This window comes from Buceros rhinoceros, unplaced genomic scaffold (assembly GCF_000710305.1).
Source record: "Buceros rhinoceros silvestris isolate BGI_N320 unplaced genomic scaffold, ASM71030v1 scaffold15574, whole genome shotgun sequence".
NCBI lineage: Eukaryota > Metazoa > Chordata > Aves > Bucerotiformes > Bucerotidae > Buceros > Buceros rhinoceros.
Genome location: NW_010407807.1, coordinates 49,657 through 63,201, shown reverse-complemented (window position 1 = coordinate 63,201; position 13,545 = coordinate 49,657). Strand labels below are relative to the sequence as shown.

Sequence of the window (13,545 nt, the reverse complement as noted above, 5' to 3'; positions counted from 1 at the left end):
GGTGGATGGCGCAGCGGCTCGCTGCCAGCAGCGGTGGCTGTCAGCACTGTGCCAAAACATCGGAGTCTGAGTTTCACTACCGGGAAGATGGGTTTTCCAGAGATAAAGCCGCTGTGCTGAGGCTGGACTGGAAGCAGGCGGTCATGGAGGGAGGAAAAGGGTATTTTTAGCAAAGGGAAAAGCAACCTTCCCCTCTTCCTTGTGGTGCCCGAGAGCACAGGAGCTCCCTGGGTATTCCCTGGTACTGCAGCATCTCGGGTGTGTATGTATGGACACGCAGGTGTAAAAGCAACTAAACATGGCTAGGCAAAGCTCGTTGTAGGGGATTAAGTCCTACAGAATAATTAATTGCGTGTGAAAAGCTCAGGTCGGGCTGAGCTGCCTGTTTTGCTGCTCTCCCTGTTGCTGCAGCCACTCACCATTCCCAGGAGGGTGTTCCTGGAGCCCGCCCTGCCAGCACCTCTTGCTTGGGAGGGAGAAATTCCGAAGAGCTCTGCATTCACCCTGCCCTCCCTTTCCCCCACATCAGCTCCCAGCCCCTTGCCCAAGGTGGAAGAGAAGGGAGAGCTTTTCCCTTGCAAGAAGCTGGCTCACACCTTGGCTTTGGCAAAGCAAATCCTCGATGCAGCAGATTTTCATCTGAATCTTCTGAGATTCAGCAGAGCCAGACATCACCCAGCCTGCTCTGACCTGCTGCCCCCCACAACGCCCCAGCTCTGTGTCTCTGCGCTGAGGACCAGCAGCATCCTTGTCTGTCTGTGCACCCGTCTGTGGCAGAGCTCCCGCTGACCCTGGATCCCCCTGGGTTGGGTCTCGGTGCCCAGCCAGGCTGCCTGTGGTGGTGGGACTTGCTGGACTGTGGTAAAACAGGAGGGCTGGCAGGTGTCGGCTGGCTCTGGGGGGCAGGAAGCACCAGTTTGCAGTAGAAAAAGTTATTTCCTCAGGGTCTGGTTTGTGTAAACCCCAGCAAAATGCTTTTATCCAGGGCATCCAACCCAGACTGGGTTTTTCTGCTGTTCCAAGGGGCAGCCCCAGGGAGGGCGGCTGTTGAGTTTCCCTGTGAAAGGAGTGAGAGTCCTCGGTTTCTTTTCCCTGTTTTCTTTTTGGAAGGGACAAGCCGCGTCGCAGAATTTTCAGAAAAGCTGTGCAATCTGAAAACAAGCTGGTGAAGTCCCAGCGGTAACTGGAGCTGCTGGGAAATGAGGAGCTGGTGCTGCCAGTAAGGTCGGAGCTGCTGCACCGGCTTTGTGGTCGGTCAGCAGGACTTATAAATATCCAGCTGTGGTTATTGAGGGCTACTGGGATGTCCTCTCCGGCCACTCACGGTTGTACCATTCCCGAAAGACGCTCACAGGCTAAAACCACGCTCCCAGTGAAGGTGCTGGTGTGTGACTGGTCTGTGGCAGCTGCCTGGAGTCGGGTCTTGTCAGCCCTGGCATCGGCAAGGTTTTATTTGGGTTTCCTGTTTGCCTAAGTGAGCTGATGGGTTTGTGCCATCTGACACTGCTTTTTTCAGCCCTGAAACCTGGTTGTTTTTTTTTTTTCCCCAAGCAAACAAGGAAAATATGTCTTTTTGTTATTCTTTTTTTCCTTTCTGTGAGAGGAGGAGATTTGGGACAGAGCAAGCTGCAGGGCAGTGTGTTCTCTGCCCGTCCCAGGCACACAAGTACCAAAGACGACTCCTCCAGGTTGTCTGGATCTCCCCTCGTCTTTCTCAGACCCGCCCTGGCAGGCGGAGGTAAACTACTGCCCACCCTGCACTTCCCAGCAATGCTGCACAGGTCGGAAATGTGCATCCAGTCATCGGCAAAGCTGTTTGCTGTCAACCCCCCTCTGCCCACATGTCCTTCTGTAATTCCCCGAGGGTTTTTGGCATTGCAGCTGCCGATGCTGTAGCCCATAAGGAGGAAACCTCAGGGCCCCAGTGGTGGCGGTGGGACCTGTCTGAGCCCCAGACTGGGCTCCTGCCTCTGCAGGTTGTACGTTGCTCTGAGAGCAGACGTGGTGCATAACAAAATGTTTTACAAGCACTTCAAATAATACACGCAATGCTAAAATATGTGTTGAGATCGTTTTATTTCCTCCCAAATTTGAAGCTTTAAGGATGCGCTTGAGCCAGTTCTGTAAACTTTTCTTAGTGCCCAGTGGGGGCTGGGACCTTTTCTGGTTTTCAGAGCAAAACAGCGAGGCTTGGAAAACTTATTAATCTGCAACAACAGGCTTTAGGAAAACGCCAAATAGCACAAGACTCCTAATAACAACACAGGAGACAGCAACGCCAGTGATTAGTTCTCCCTTCTGTGGCTCACCCTGGGTCTCTGTGAGCACCTGTGCCCTGGGAGATGTCCTTCATCCCTCCTCCTCTGCGCTCACGGCATATCCAATCACAGTCCGTCTTCCAAGTACTCATCCCCCTGTAACCAGCTGAGCATCCTGTAGCTCCCAGCAGCCAGGCGGGCTCCTTGCTTAGCTCTGGGTGCCTTTTGACTAGCGTGAGCTGAACCTGGTTCATTTGAAGACTCTCTCAAACGCTGATGTGGCCATAGGTTAATGCTCTTTGCTTGTTGTATGGGGGTGAAGTTGGAGTCTTGCAGTCCAGATGAGGCTGGATTAGGTCCAGATCATTGATTTTTGCAGTGGAATGAGAGATAATGAACTGTTGTGATCTAGAGCCTCACATGAGCACGGCAGATGCTGCGGGTCATCACGGGCTGCAGGTTGCTGCAGTCAGGGCTGGAACTCCCCTGGTGCTACCTCCCTGGGCTGCGCTGAGGCTGAGCTGCCCGCTTACACCTCAGGAGGGTTTTCAAAAAAGACAAATATCTAGAAGCACTGAAATGACAGAAATGAGAGACCCAAACCCTGCTGCAGTTCAGCAGAGGAGAAGTACTGGCATCAGCGGCAGCTGTTCAGGTATTTCACCAACATCACGGTGGAGGACACTGTAAGGCAAACAGTCCCAGCAGCAACAACACAACTAGCAAGTCTTTTGGCATCAAAATGTCCTTCTAGGGCAGATCCTGGCATCTCTTGCACACAAGGGTAATTCAGGATGGATTTGGAGACATAACACATTCTTCACTCCAGCTATGAGAAGCACCTACACAGACAGAAGTGGTTTGTTTCAAGAGATGGATTCCAGCAGAAGTTCATCGGGCGGCATGGGGGGGATTTCCATGCTGTTTATTCGGCCAAAGAGCTTGGGGAGAGACCAGAACTTAAAGCGTGGAAGATTTCTCTTCATACGAATGTCGTGGCCAGTTTCGGTGACGGAGAGGCCACTCCCACGGCGCATGAAGCGAGCTCGCAGGGCGGCACAGCTGTGGCGCAGCACCTGGTCCTGGAACTCAGAAGTCATGAAGTAGTAGAGGACTGGATCCAGGCAGCAGTTGAGGCTTGCCAGACAGAGGGAGATGGGGTGGAAGTGGAGCGTGCTCGTGTGAACGGCACAGTCCTGGATGATGTTCTCAATCACCATCATGAACAACGGGAAGTTGATGTGGTAGGGGGTGAAGCAGATGAAGAAGACGGCGGCACACATCAAGACCATGCGCAAAGCCTTCTGCTTCTCGCTGGTGTTCTGCAGCTGCGTTGGACACTCCCGCAGGGACTGCCACATCTTCCAGGTGCAGCAGGCAATGATGCCAAAGGGGGTGACAAACCCAAAGAGCTCTGCCACTGTCACCAGCGCGATGGAGGCTCCTGGACTCAGCTGCTTCACCCCCAGGTCCGAGAAACACGTGTCCGTGCTGTTGGACAAGGCTGGGCTCCTCACTACGAGCAGGGGTAAGCACGCTGCCCCAACAAAGAGCCAGACGGCAGCGCTGATGGCTGAGAGCTCTGCCACTGTCACCAGCGCGATGGAGGCTCCTGGACTCAGCTGCTTCACCCCCAGGTCCGAGAAACACGTGTCCGTGCTGTTGGACAAGGCTGGGCTCCTCACTACGAGCAGGGGTAAGCACGCTGCCCCAACAAAGAGCCAACCGCCGCTTCCAGTCCTTGGCCTTGAAGGGATGGAGCAGGAAGAGGTACCGCTGGATGCTGATGCAGGTGAGGAAGCAGATGCTGGCGTACATGTTGAGGTACTTCAGGTAGAAACACACCTGGCAAAGGAAGCTGCCAAAGGGCCATGTGTGGTTTATGTAGTAATACATCCGTAAGGGCAGCGAGAGGACATGGGCCAGGTCGGCCACGGCCAGGTTGATCATGAAGATGATGGCTTTGCTCTTCTTGCTGATGAAGCGGCACAAGACCCACAGGGCAGCGCTGTTGGCCAGGAGGCCGGGGATGAATATGATGGTGTACGTGATTGCGTACAGGGTGGACTGGAAGGACATCTGGGGGCCGGTGCAGTTCCCGGAGGACACGTTGCTCTCCATCTCGGCTGACTCTCTTCGCTCATGGGGTAACTTAGGCAGGTGGAGAGTTCCTGTAGGGAGGAAGAACAGATGCTGTAAAGCCAAAAACTCTCCAGTATTTCCCCATGTGGAGTAAATGCAGTTCAGTACAGAGGAGTAAGCTGTGTGTGCAGGTGTATGTGCAAGACCGGGGGGAGCAGGGGGCTGGGAAGGGAGCAGAGAGACCCCACTTACAGGCAGCAGTCCCAGGCATCTTCCCCGCAGCTCCTTTCAGAAGTGCTCTGCAGGGTTTTGTACCCTCGGTGCCACAGTTACAGTGACGTTACAGTTGAGCTGTGTCACGTTCATATCTATTGCTAATGCCAGAGACCTGCTCCAGCTCCCCGGGGACTTTCAGGACTGCTTTTATTGCTTATAGTTTTCTGTCAAACTCCTGTCAAATTGGTGCTCTCTGATTCATCTACCAGCAGTTTTGGTGGGACTGTAAATAAATAGGGATTTCAAATGGATCTAGATCTGTCTCTTCAGATCCACGCAGAGCTCCGATACGAATCAGCAGCCAGGGCAATAATTAGCATCAGCAAACGCTGGTGCTGGCAGGCTTTGACCGGAGCAGCGGCCAGCGGGAGAGGTGCAGACAGATCTATCAGAGCTCTGGCTCCGCATTTAAGGCAGGATTTATAAACTAATAGCCAGCCGAACACACGCCAGTTGCTCTGCTGGTCCTGCTAACTCAATTCCGGCACTCGCAGCACATTGTGCAGGCATCATGTTGTAGCAACAGAAATTATCCTCCAGCAACAGTTCAGGACATGAAGGAAGATAAATACATCTGCCTTCTCATTAGAGTAGAAATTCTTTTCATCTATTTGGCCATTTTGCCTCATCCAGCCAGCACTGAGGGTATTAGCGGGTCACGAGGAGTTCACAGGTACTCCTGCAGCTCTCCAGAGAGGGGATGGATTTCGTTCATGAGGAGAGCCCATGGGGAAATGGTTTGCTTTTGCAGGAAGAGGCAGTTTGGCAGCAGCAGGTTACAAACCAAGGGCTGGTAGCATTGACTGCAGCAAAACCGTGCAGTTTTCCCCTTGGAAACAGAGCCTGTAGCTGCCCTCAAGGTGTTGGGCAGCCTGCCCTGCCCTTCCAGGAGCCCAGAGCCTGGTCTGGCAGAGCCCTGAGTATCTCTTGCCATTGCCATCAAGCCCCTCAAAAGCAGTATTTAATTAAGCAGCAGCCAGCGGTGCTGTTTCCAGCCCTGAGCCTGGAATTTGCCACCGGGAGGGATTTCTAAAAGCTCGTCGCCTGCGGCAGATGAGCATCGCTCTTGCACAGAGCCTGGCATTGCTTTGAGGTGCCGGGTGAAGGCTCCCCTACCCTGCTTCTCCTCACCTAGGCAGCCCCTCAGAGGGATCATCACCTTTTCAGTTCCAGGAGGAAGGTTGTATGTTCATATACGTGTATATAAAGTACAGCCAGCAGCCTCTGGGCTGGCTGTCCACCACTTGCACCTCTGATGTGAGAAGGGGACAGCAGGAAACAAAACCCTTTGGTCCCTGCAGCATCCCCACGTGCTCCTCACCTGCCTGAAAACCCATGAGGGACACATGCTCGGTGCTGGCCCCGCTCTTGGCCAATGCCTTTTGCACTAAGTGTTTAACCCTGTGGTTAAGTGGTGGCAGGACATCCTGTCTACACATCCCTGCAGAAAACAGGGAGGGAGAGCTGCCAGGGAGTGGGGAGAATGCAACACTTCCCGGCTCTTGTCATGGCTTTCCAGGTGGCATTTGCTCGTCTGGGCTTGTGGAGAGTCCTGTCCCACCACCTCCTCCCTGCCACATGTCTCAGCCCAGATCCTAAAGCTTGTTCCTGCACGTGACCATGCGGAACTGCTTTTCTCTGATTTTTGGCTTTCCTGGGAGCACAGGAGTGCCTGTTTCTTGCTGGGAGGGCCGCGTGTCCCTCCTGGTACCCAACACCTTCAGTTTGTAGGTGACTGGGCTTGTCAGGGCACCTGGTGAGAGCAGTGGGGAAGCTCCCAGCCGTGCCACCACCGCTCTGGTCTCAGGCCAGCGTTCACTCACTACAACGCTTCCTGAAAGGGTGGACTTCTTAATTCATTATTGTTTCTTGGCTTTTGCCTTCCCTCCCAACCGCACTGTGCCCTGAGCCCCTCCAGCTCCCCCCCGTGTTTTGGTGTTGGCGCAGAGATGATCCTGTGGGCTCTGGCAGGGTTTTTGTTCAGCAAATTTATGAAGCCTGTACGAAATACTTCCTGCCATTCCTTGATTTTCCTATTTCATCCACACATGACTTATACCCGGGCAGGGATGGGGGGAGTTCAAGTGCAAAGCTGAGTTTTATCCAGTTGCGTGCTGGAAGCACAGATGGGTCTTGGTGCCAGCAGAGTGAGACCACTGCCCGTGGATGCAGCACTGCAGCTGCTTAAACATCAAGTAACTTTGCAGTTCATTAGGAGGTGAGGGCAGCTATGAACCCCCCGTGTTTCTCTTTCAGCATACGTTAGCAGTTCATGGAGGCGTTTGTGGCTGTCACGGCTGAAAATCGCCCGCTGCTCTGAATCACCCCGCACCCCACCCAGCCCTTCTCTGCTCTGGTGCCGCCTTTATGGCTCCCAGATTCGCTGGCAAACTCGCCCTCATCTTTTCCATGGGCTGGTTGCACAAACCAGGCTAAAGCCAGGCTCCAGGCGTGGCCGGCGAGAGCCCCTGGTGTCGGGAGCCATGGAGCTGGGGAGCTGGGGCAGAGCTGCCTCTCTTCAAACCTGGGATGCTGGAGGGAAAATCAGTCTAGGAAAAAAAGAAATAAATCCACTTTTGGCTTGAAATAAGCTCCTGGTTTGAAGTCGTGGAGGTTTTCTGGCACTGGTGTTTTAAGCGATGATTTTGTTTGTTTATTCTAAGTGCTAAAAGGAAATGCGTAAACAGCTGGTTGGTTTTGGCAGCTTCTGTCAGTCAGGACAAAACTGAAGTATTGGAGGTAAAACAGATTTCCCGCGTGCCGCTGCGCACAGCAGCCTGCTCAGATGCAGCGAGCTCTGCTCGCCCACCCCTCGGAGCCGAGCGAGGCAGAAGTACAGGGACAGGCAGAAGCTGCTGAGATGCTGGCTGATAAGATATCTTGAAGAAGAGCTAAAAAAAAGAGTGATAACATTGCTCAAACCTACGATAGCTTCAACTTGCTGAAGAAAACACGCAGCAGAAATACAGCCTTACCTTCCTGTGACTCCTGTCCTTTGGGGGGGTGACATCCATGCTAGGGAGCAGGCGGAGTGAGCTTTCTGCTTTTATTTCCTACCGTTTTTCGCAGCGATCGCAGCCCCAGCGACTCCTCGTTAAACTTCCACATGTTTTCAGAGTGCTGGAATCCTGCCGACATCTGCAGCCCGCTACAGTGGCTGCAGAACAGGAAATCCTGTATTTTCTCTTCGCCACGCAAAATCTGTTCAGCCGATGACGTGAAAACAACTGGGAAGGCGGTGGATCCCACTGCCGTGGGATGGAGACCTCGGGCATGGGTTTCTTTCCTCCTTCTTGCACAGAAGTTGTGCAGGGTGGCAGTGTCCTTCGGTCGAGCTGCTTCTGCTCTTATCCACGGTCACTTGCCGTTTGCTTGCCGAAAGCTGAAATACAGAAGCAAAACTCTTTCAATAAGTGCTTGCTAATGGAAAACCGAAAACTCTGCCAGTGGAAGGTAGTAATTTTCCTTCCTTTTCTTGGAAGCGTGGTCAGACTCAAACTATCAAGGCTATAGGCTGAAGCTGGGCATTGGGGCTTTATTTCTGAAATAAGGTGATGGTTTAAGGTGGAGATTTTCCCAAAACACTGTTATTTAGAAACAACTGTGATGTGCATCATTTCCAATCGATTTTTTTTGCCTCCTTTAATTCCTTTCTCATATATAAAATTTTGAGATCTTTTACTGCCTGCTAAGCATGACCTTCTTCTTTGCGAATTGCTGGGAACTAGCAGGCGTATGTTGTAGTGTAACCTATTATGTGCTGCCTCATTTCCAGCCGAATGGTTTTCCTTGCTGAACAGCATCACATCTTACGGCCCAGGGCTCAGGAAGGTGATACGGCTGTTGGCATCGATCCCTTTCTGTAGGTAACATATAAATAGCACCAGTCTTGCTCTAGTCATCTGTTTTCTGTAACTGGTCCTATGACCCCTCAGAGTTAACAGAAACGTTATAAGAAGAGAAATGAAAGAAGGAAGCTCTTGTAACCTTTAATTGCAGAGTAAGTCGCCAGCTTGGGGTCTGGCATCTCTCCCCACAGCGTCGGAGCCCAGCGGCTGCACGGTGGCTGGGGTTTCTCCGCGCTGATCACAGGGACCTGAGTGCACTCCCATGAAATGGTTTGTGGCAGTAGCATGGAGAACAAAGAAGAGGATCCTTGACCTGACGTCCTGGGGTCAGTGGAGCAGTTACTCAAATCTGTTGGTCAATATCCTCTTGAAGGCAAATGCAAGACCAGTTTATATCCCAGCCTTTCCAGATCAGTCTGTAGGCTGCTTCGTTACCACTTGCTTATCCACCACCTAAACATCGCTGCTAGCACATAAATACCCGTGAGGCCCCACGCTCCTCGTCTCGGCCGAGAGCAAAGGGGTTTGGAAGATGCAGGAGCTACTTACCAGTTCAAGTTTTCTTCTTTGGCAGCTGACACTGATCCTTGGAGGGTAGAGCAGTGCTCATATTTGTGCGCTGTGTGTTGACAGATCTGCAGGAGGGAGGCTGGCTCTGTGCCCCGTCCCTCGCCAGGGCTTAAAGGTTTATCCCGAAGAGAAGTGGCTGTTCTATCAGGATATCCTGCCTAGGACATCCTACTTCTGTGTCCACAGCATACCTCCAGCACCCTATCCAGCCACCTCTGAGCCCTATTTTTAGGTCCACGTTTACCACAGGCTCACACCTCAGGGTTCATAACTGCATCGAGTCCTTCCTCTGCTCATCACCTTTTTGAGTACTTCTGCAGAAGATCCCAACCTTCCTGGTCGTGACAGGCTGATGGAGTGACAAGCCTCTATCCTCTTCCTTCAACACACACTAACCAACCTCTCCATTCTCCTTCCAACCATACAGGTAGTTCTGTTCAGCATTTCTGCTCTTCTGGCTCATTGCTGATACTCAATGTGTGTTTTACACGCTGTGCGATATTATACTTCCGAAGGCAAAAGATACAAAGGAATTTTTAAATAACTGTGGGACTTTACCTAAGGCCTCCAGCTAAAGGTCATCTTCACCTTTAGCCTGGTATCCTGTGGGCAGAGGGCCAAATGCATACGATCAGCATCTCTTTAAGTGCTCAGCATTTAGAAATAGCTGACAGGATGCACCTGAAGGATGTTTGAAAAACAGCGAGCCCGTTCAGGAGGAGGAGGAGGTGGTTTCATTCACACAAAGGAACTACCCTAGTGCAGAGACTAGCTACGGCTTCACCAGAGCTGTTGGCATGTGGCCCGTGGGGCTGCGTGGGTCCCTGGTGCCCTATGGCACAGCGGTCTCTACAGGGGCAGTGCTTTTAGGAAGCTTTGATCTATTTTGACAGCAAATAATTATTGGTCACTCCCTACGTTTTTGAGCTAAGCCCTTGTTTAATCCACAAAGAGAGGATTTTTGGTCAAAATGTGAGGCTTAGTGCAGGGCTGCTTCATCACCGGGTGACACTGGAGCTCCTCAGCTCCTTCCCAAACCTGCACAGCTGTACCCAGCCTCTGGCCTTGGTTAACTTCTGCCTCTCTGGGGCATCTCTGATGAGGGGGGTTTCAGTGCCTGCTCAAGGAGGATGGAGATATCTTTTTATAGCTGGTGAGTCTGGGCGGTGGGAGCAGCACAAGAGATAATCCATGAGCAACATCATGGAATTGTATTTCCTTTTGTTGAGATAATAAACATGTTTACATGACATGAAATGTGACAGGAAACGGGGTGAATTACAGGAACCGGAGCTGGGCACGTTGTGCCTTTGAAAGCATGAGAGCGCTGGCAGGCAAAGCCAGCACCTGCAGCCCAGGTCTTGCATGGGATCCAGCACCTCCTGGCCACCACGGCAGCTGAAGTACTGTCCTCCTCAGCAATCCCTCTGCGGGATTCGTCTGGTCTTCTCTTGAGACACACTGCTGAGGTTTTGGAGGACTTGAATAAAGGTTTTCTGTTTCACATATGGGTTTGTGGAGGCTGAACTGATGGTCTGTGACTTTCTACATGCTTTCAGAAGATGACAAGTTTTCCTTGATCTCTTTAACTCTAGCCCAGCCAAAACCAGCCTGCTTTCTCACACACCGATAGGAGACCATTAGACCAAGTTGTCTAACCTTCTGCACAATGATGCCATTTGACTTGAAAGGCTGAAAGTGCTGAGTGTGTGACTTCTCCTCACTGGCTGGGGTTGCACTAAATGAAAGGGATGGTGCTGGGTCATCTAAGGGAAGTCAGAGGGCAACTGTTGCAGGAGGATGGGGGCAGAGCATGAGCAGCTGAGGTGCTTGGAGATGCCATCATGGTGATGGGGAATGTTATCCCTATTGGAGCCACCAAGTTCATTGTGAAGGGTGGGAGAGCTCTTTGGACATCCGATGGTGGAGCAGCTATTGCCCAGCCAGGTCTGAGTTATAACCTTCAATACGTAGGGGACTGTAGTTACCGATTTCTGCTTTACTAGTGTTGTCATCAGTGGTGTGAGTGCTTTTCTAAGCTGTATAGATTTGGATCTGCAAAATGACGGTTGGATGAGATAAAGATGGTTTCTGTGGTCCTGCCTGTGTGTAAGGACAACAACAGTCAATCCTCACCCAGTCACGCACAGCTACCCCCATGGAGGACCTTTCTCGCCCCAAAATAACTAACTCTAAATTTAATGTAAGTAGTGTCGGGTTTTTTTAAAAAAGTGAAAATAAACGTCAGTGATACTAAAGTGGGGTGAAAACTCTTCTGTAGACAAGCAAGCAGTCTGTGTAAGAACAGTGAAAGTCGATGTGCTCCATCACTTGAACCCTCCGATTCAAGGAGGAGCTGATCCCATTCAGCTTTTGAGGTGTAAGTGACGACTATAAAACTCAGCTTACATTTGCAAAAATGCATTTATTTTTTTTCAAGCATCAGTTTTTTGGAAAGGAAAATTTGGGACAAGCTGTGTAGTTATCTCAGCAGTGCCTCCAACTTGTTTTCGACCGATAAATGGAGAACTGTATGAGAGAAATCACAGTAAACAGCTCCCGGGTCCATGGAAATCCTTAACCATGGAAACTAAAGTCTCCTTCGCTGACAATATTATACTGTGTCTAGCATGTGAGAAAAGGGCTGAACTGACCAAGATTTCCTCCTGGGTGTTCAACTGTGTACCTGAGCATCAGCCTCTGCTCCCATTTTTGAAGGGACTGTGTGAACACGTAGGTGTATTATCAGCATAACAAACTGCTGGTTACATCAGAGGAACCACTTCCATTGCCCTCAGTGGGAGGTGGGCTGGTCCCCTGCAGCTTTCCCACCAGAAAACTGGCGAAGCCTGTGCTGAAACTCTCTCTGTGATGGCTGTTCCCTTCAGATCAGGCATGTTTTGGTATTTTCCCTTAGCTGCATGCACAGCTGAGTTCATCGTACTGCAGCCCGTAATCACCTTCTCCCAAGCGGGAGGAGAACTGCAAGAGCTTATTGTATTTATCAGTGTCTCTCTGCTGCCTTTTAGAGGAATTCCAGTGTCACGGGTATTTAAATCTGGGTAGTTTTTTTATTATTTAATTGTGAAATGGTCAAGTGGAAAAACACAATATGCAAAAGATTTTTGTCCAAGCAGAATTGAATAGTAAGACCTAAGAAACATTTAGTATTTCTTGCTGTTTCTCTGATTTTTGTAGCACGTGTAAGATGCCAGCACTGGTACTTATTGAGAATTGTACACGTTCCTTTGGAAAAACCACAGGGTTTCAAAGGCAATAAATTAGCGCCCGTGTTCAGCCAGAGCAATCCCCAGGTATCCCGAGGATACCCCTGAAGTCACACAAAGCAGGGGAACCTGGCTGAAGAGCCAGGTTTAGAATAAAGGGTAAATGGCATCCTGTCCTGTCACCGCTTTTCGTCCTCTCATAGGTGATTGTAAAACTGTAAAACTGTGGGGAAAACGACGACAATAATTTACTTAAGAAATCAGCCTATGTGCTACTAGTGAAATCACCTTGGCCGGGACACCTCTCTTTAACAGATGGTGGTCGAACCCGTTGAGCTGAGGTTTTGTGGGGCAGATCTATTGCAGGTACCTCTAGGCTCAAGAAGTCACACACAGAAGAGAGCAAAGACCTGAACGATACCAGCAGTGTGGTCAAATCCACCTGCACCAATGCCGAGCCTGGCTGTGCCCAGCCTGAGGCATGCTCGTGGTGGTCCTGCCCCTTGGGGTCCAAAGGCAAAGGCTGTGTGCTGATGCCGGCCTTCCTAACAGGGCGGCTCGGAGGGGAAGAGAGTCACTCTGAGCAAGTGAAGGTCCCGTTCTCTGGAGTGTCTGAGGAGCCGTTGAGAGGATTTGTCCTGCAGAAGGTCTTGCACCAGCTGTGGGTGCAAGATGCGTCAGCAGTTCAGGAGGAAGCTGGAAGCTGGGTGAGATGATGAGTAACGAATGAGAGCGGGAGGGAGAGTGAGGGAAAGGCGAAGCAGAGGGAGGTGCAGTGACCAGTGGGATGCACTCAAAGCTGGGAACGGGCAGCGGTGAGCTGGGGCTGCCAAGCTGAAGCAAGCTGCCAGCCTTCACGTGTCTGCAGCCCCGGCTGCGGAGACCAAACCCGCCGTTTAGTATTACTGGCCCTTTTCAGGTTCTTGTATGCGTTGCGTGTTCTTAGTGGAGAAGACAACTCAGTGCATGTCAGTGTGTGGGTGTGGGATTGTCTTTGGCTTGATCGTAGAGCTGTGGAGTTGGGAAAATAGAAGAAAAACTCCTGGGACCTTTCCACCACTTCCTAGCAAAAGCTTTGTCGCTCTCTCCTGTGTATTTTCCAGTCTAGGTAGGTGACATGGCCATGGGTGTAGTCACACCAGCTGGGTCACCCACCAGCTTCCAGCACATCTGTCTTAAACAGAGGTTCATCTTCCACATGTTGAAAAGATTCCCACTGCCACAAAACTCCCCTGCCTAAACGTGCAGGACCTTCCACAAGGGCGATGGTAATCGAGTATCACA

The 13,545-nt window shown here is 51.3% G+C and overlaps 1 protein-coding gene across 1 annotated transcript; it reads right to left on the bottom strand.

Annotated features, from left to right (window-relative positions):
• Nucleotides 1–3,124: 3,124 nt before the first annotated feature.
• LOC104492118 (putative P2Y purinoceptor 10) lies at nt 3,125–4,337 on the bottom strand. Its single transcript, XM_010134628.1, has 2 exons — nt 3,974–4,337; nt 3,125–3,831 (listed from the first exon to the last, which is right to left on the bottom strand). The coding sequence occupies exons 1-2, from the start codon at nt 4,335–4,337 to the stop codon at nt 3,125–3,127; spliced, it is 1,071 nt and encodes a 356-aa protein (XP_010132930.1).
• Nucleotides 4,338–13,545: the final 9,208 nt, after the last annotated feature.

What these genes read in the sequence shown, in the direction of transcription:
- LOC104492118 (XM_010134628.1), bottom strand. Translation starts at nt 4,337, where the DNA reads ATGTCCTTCCAGTCCACCCTGTACGCAATCACGTACACCATCATATTC. An exon ending in GAAGCGGCGGTTGGCTCTTT is followed by an intron (nt 3,832 to 3,973) that starts GTTGGGGCAGCG and finishes CAGAGCTCTCAG; the next exon opens with CCATCAGCGCTGCCGTCTGG.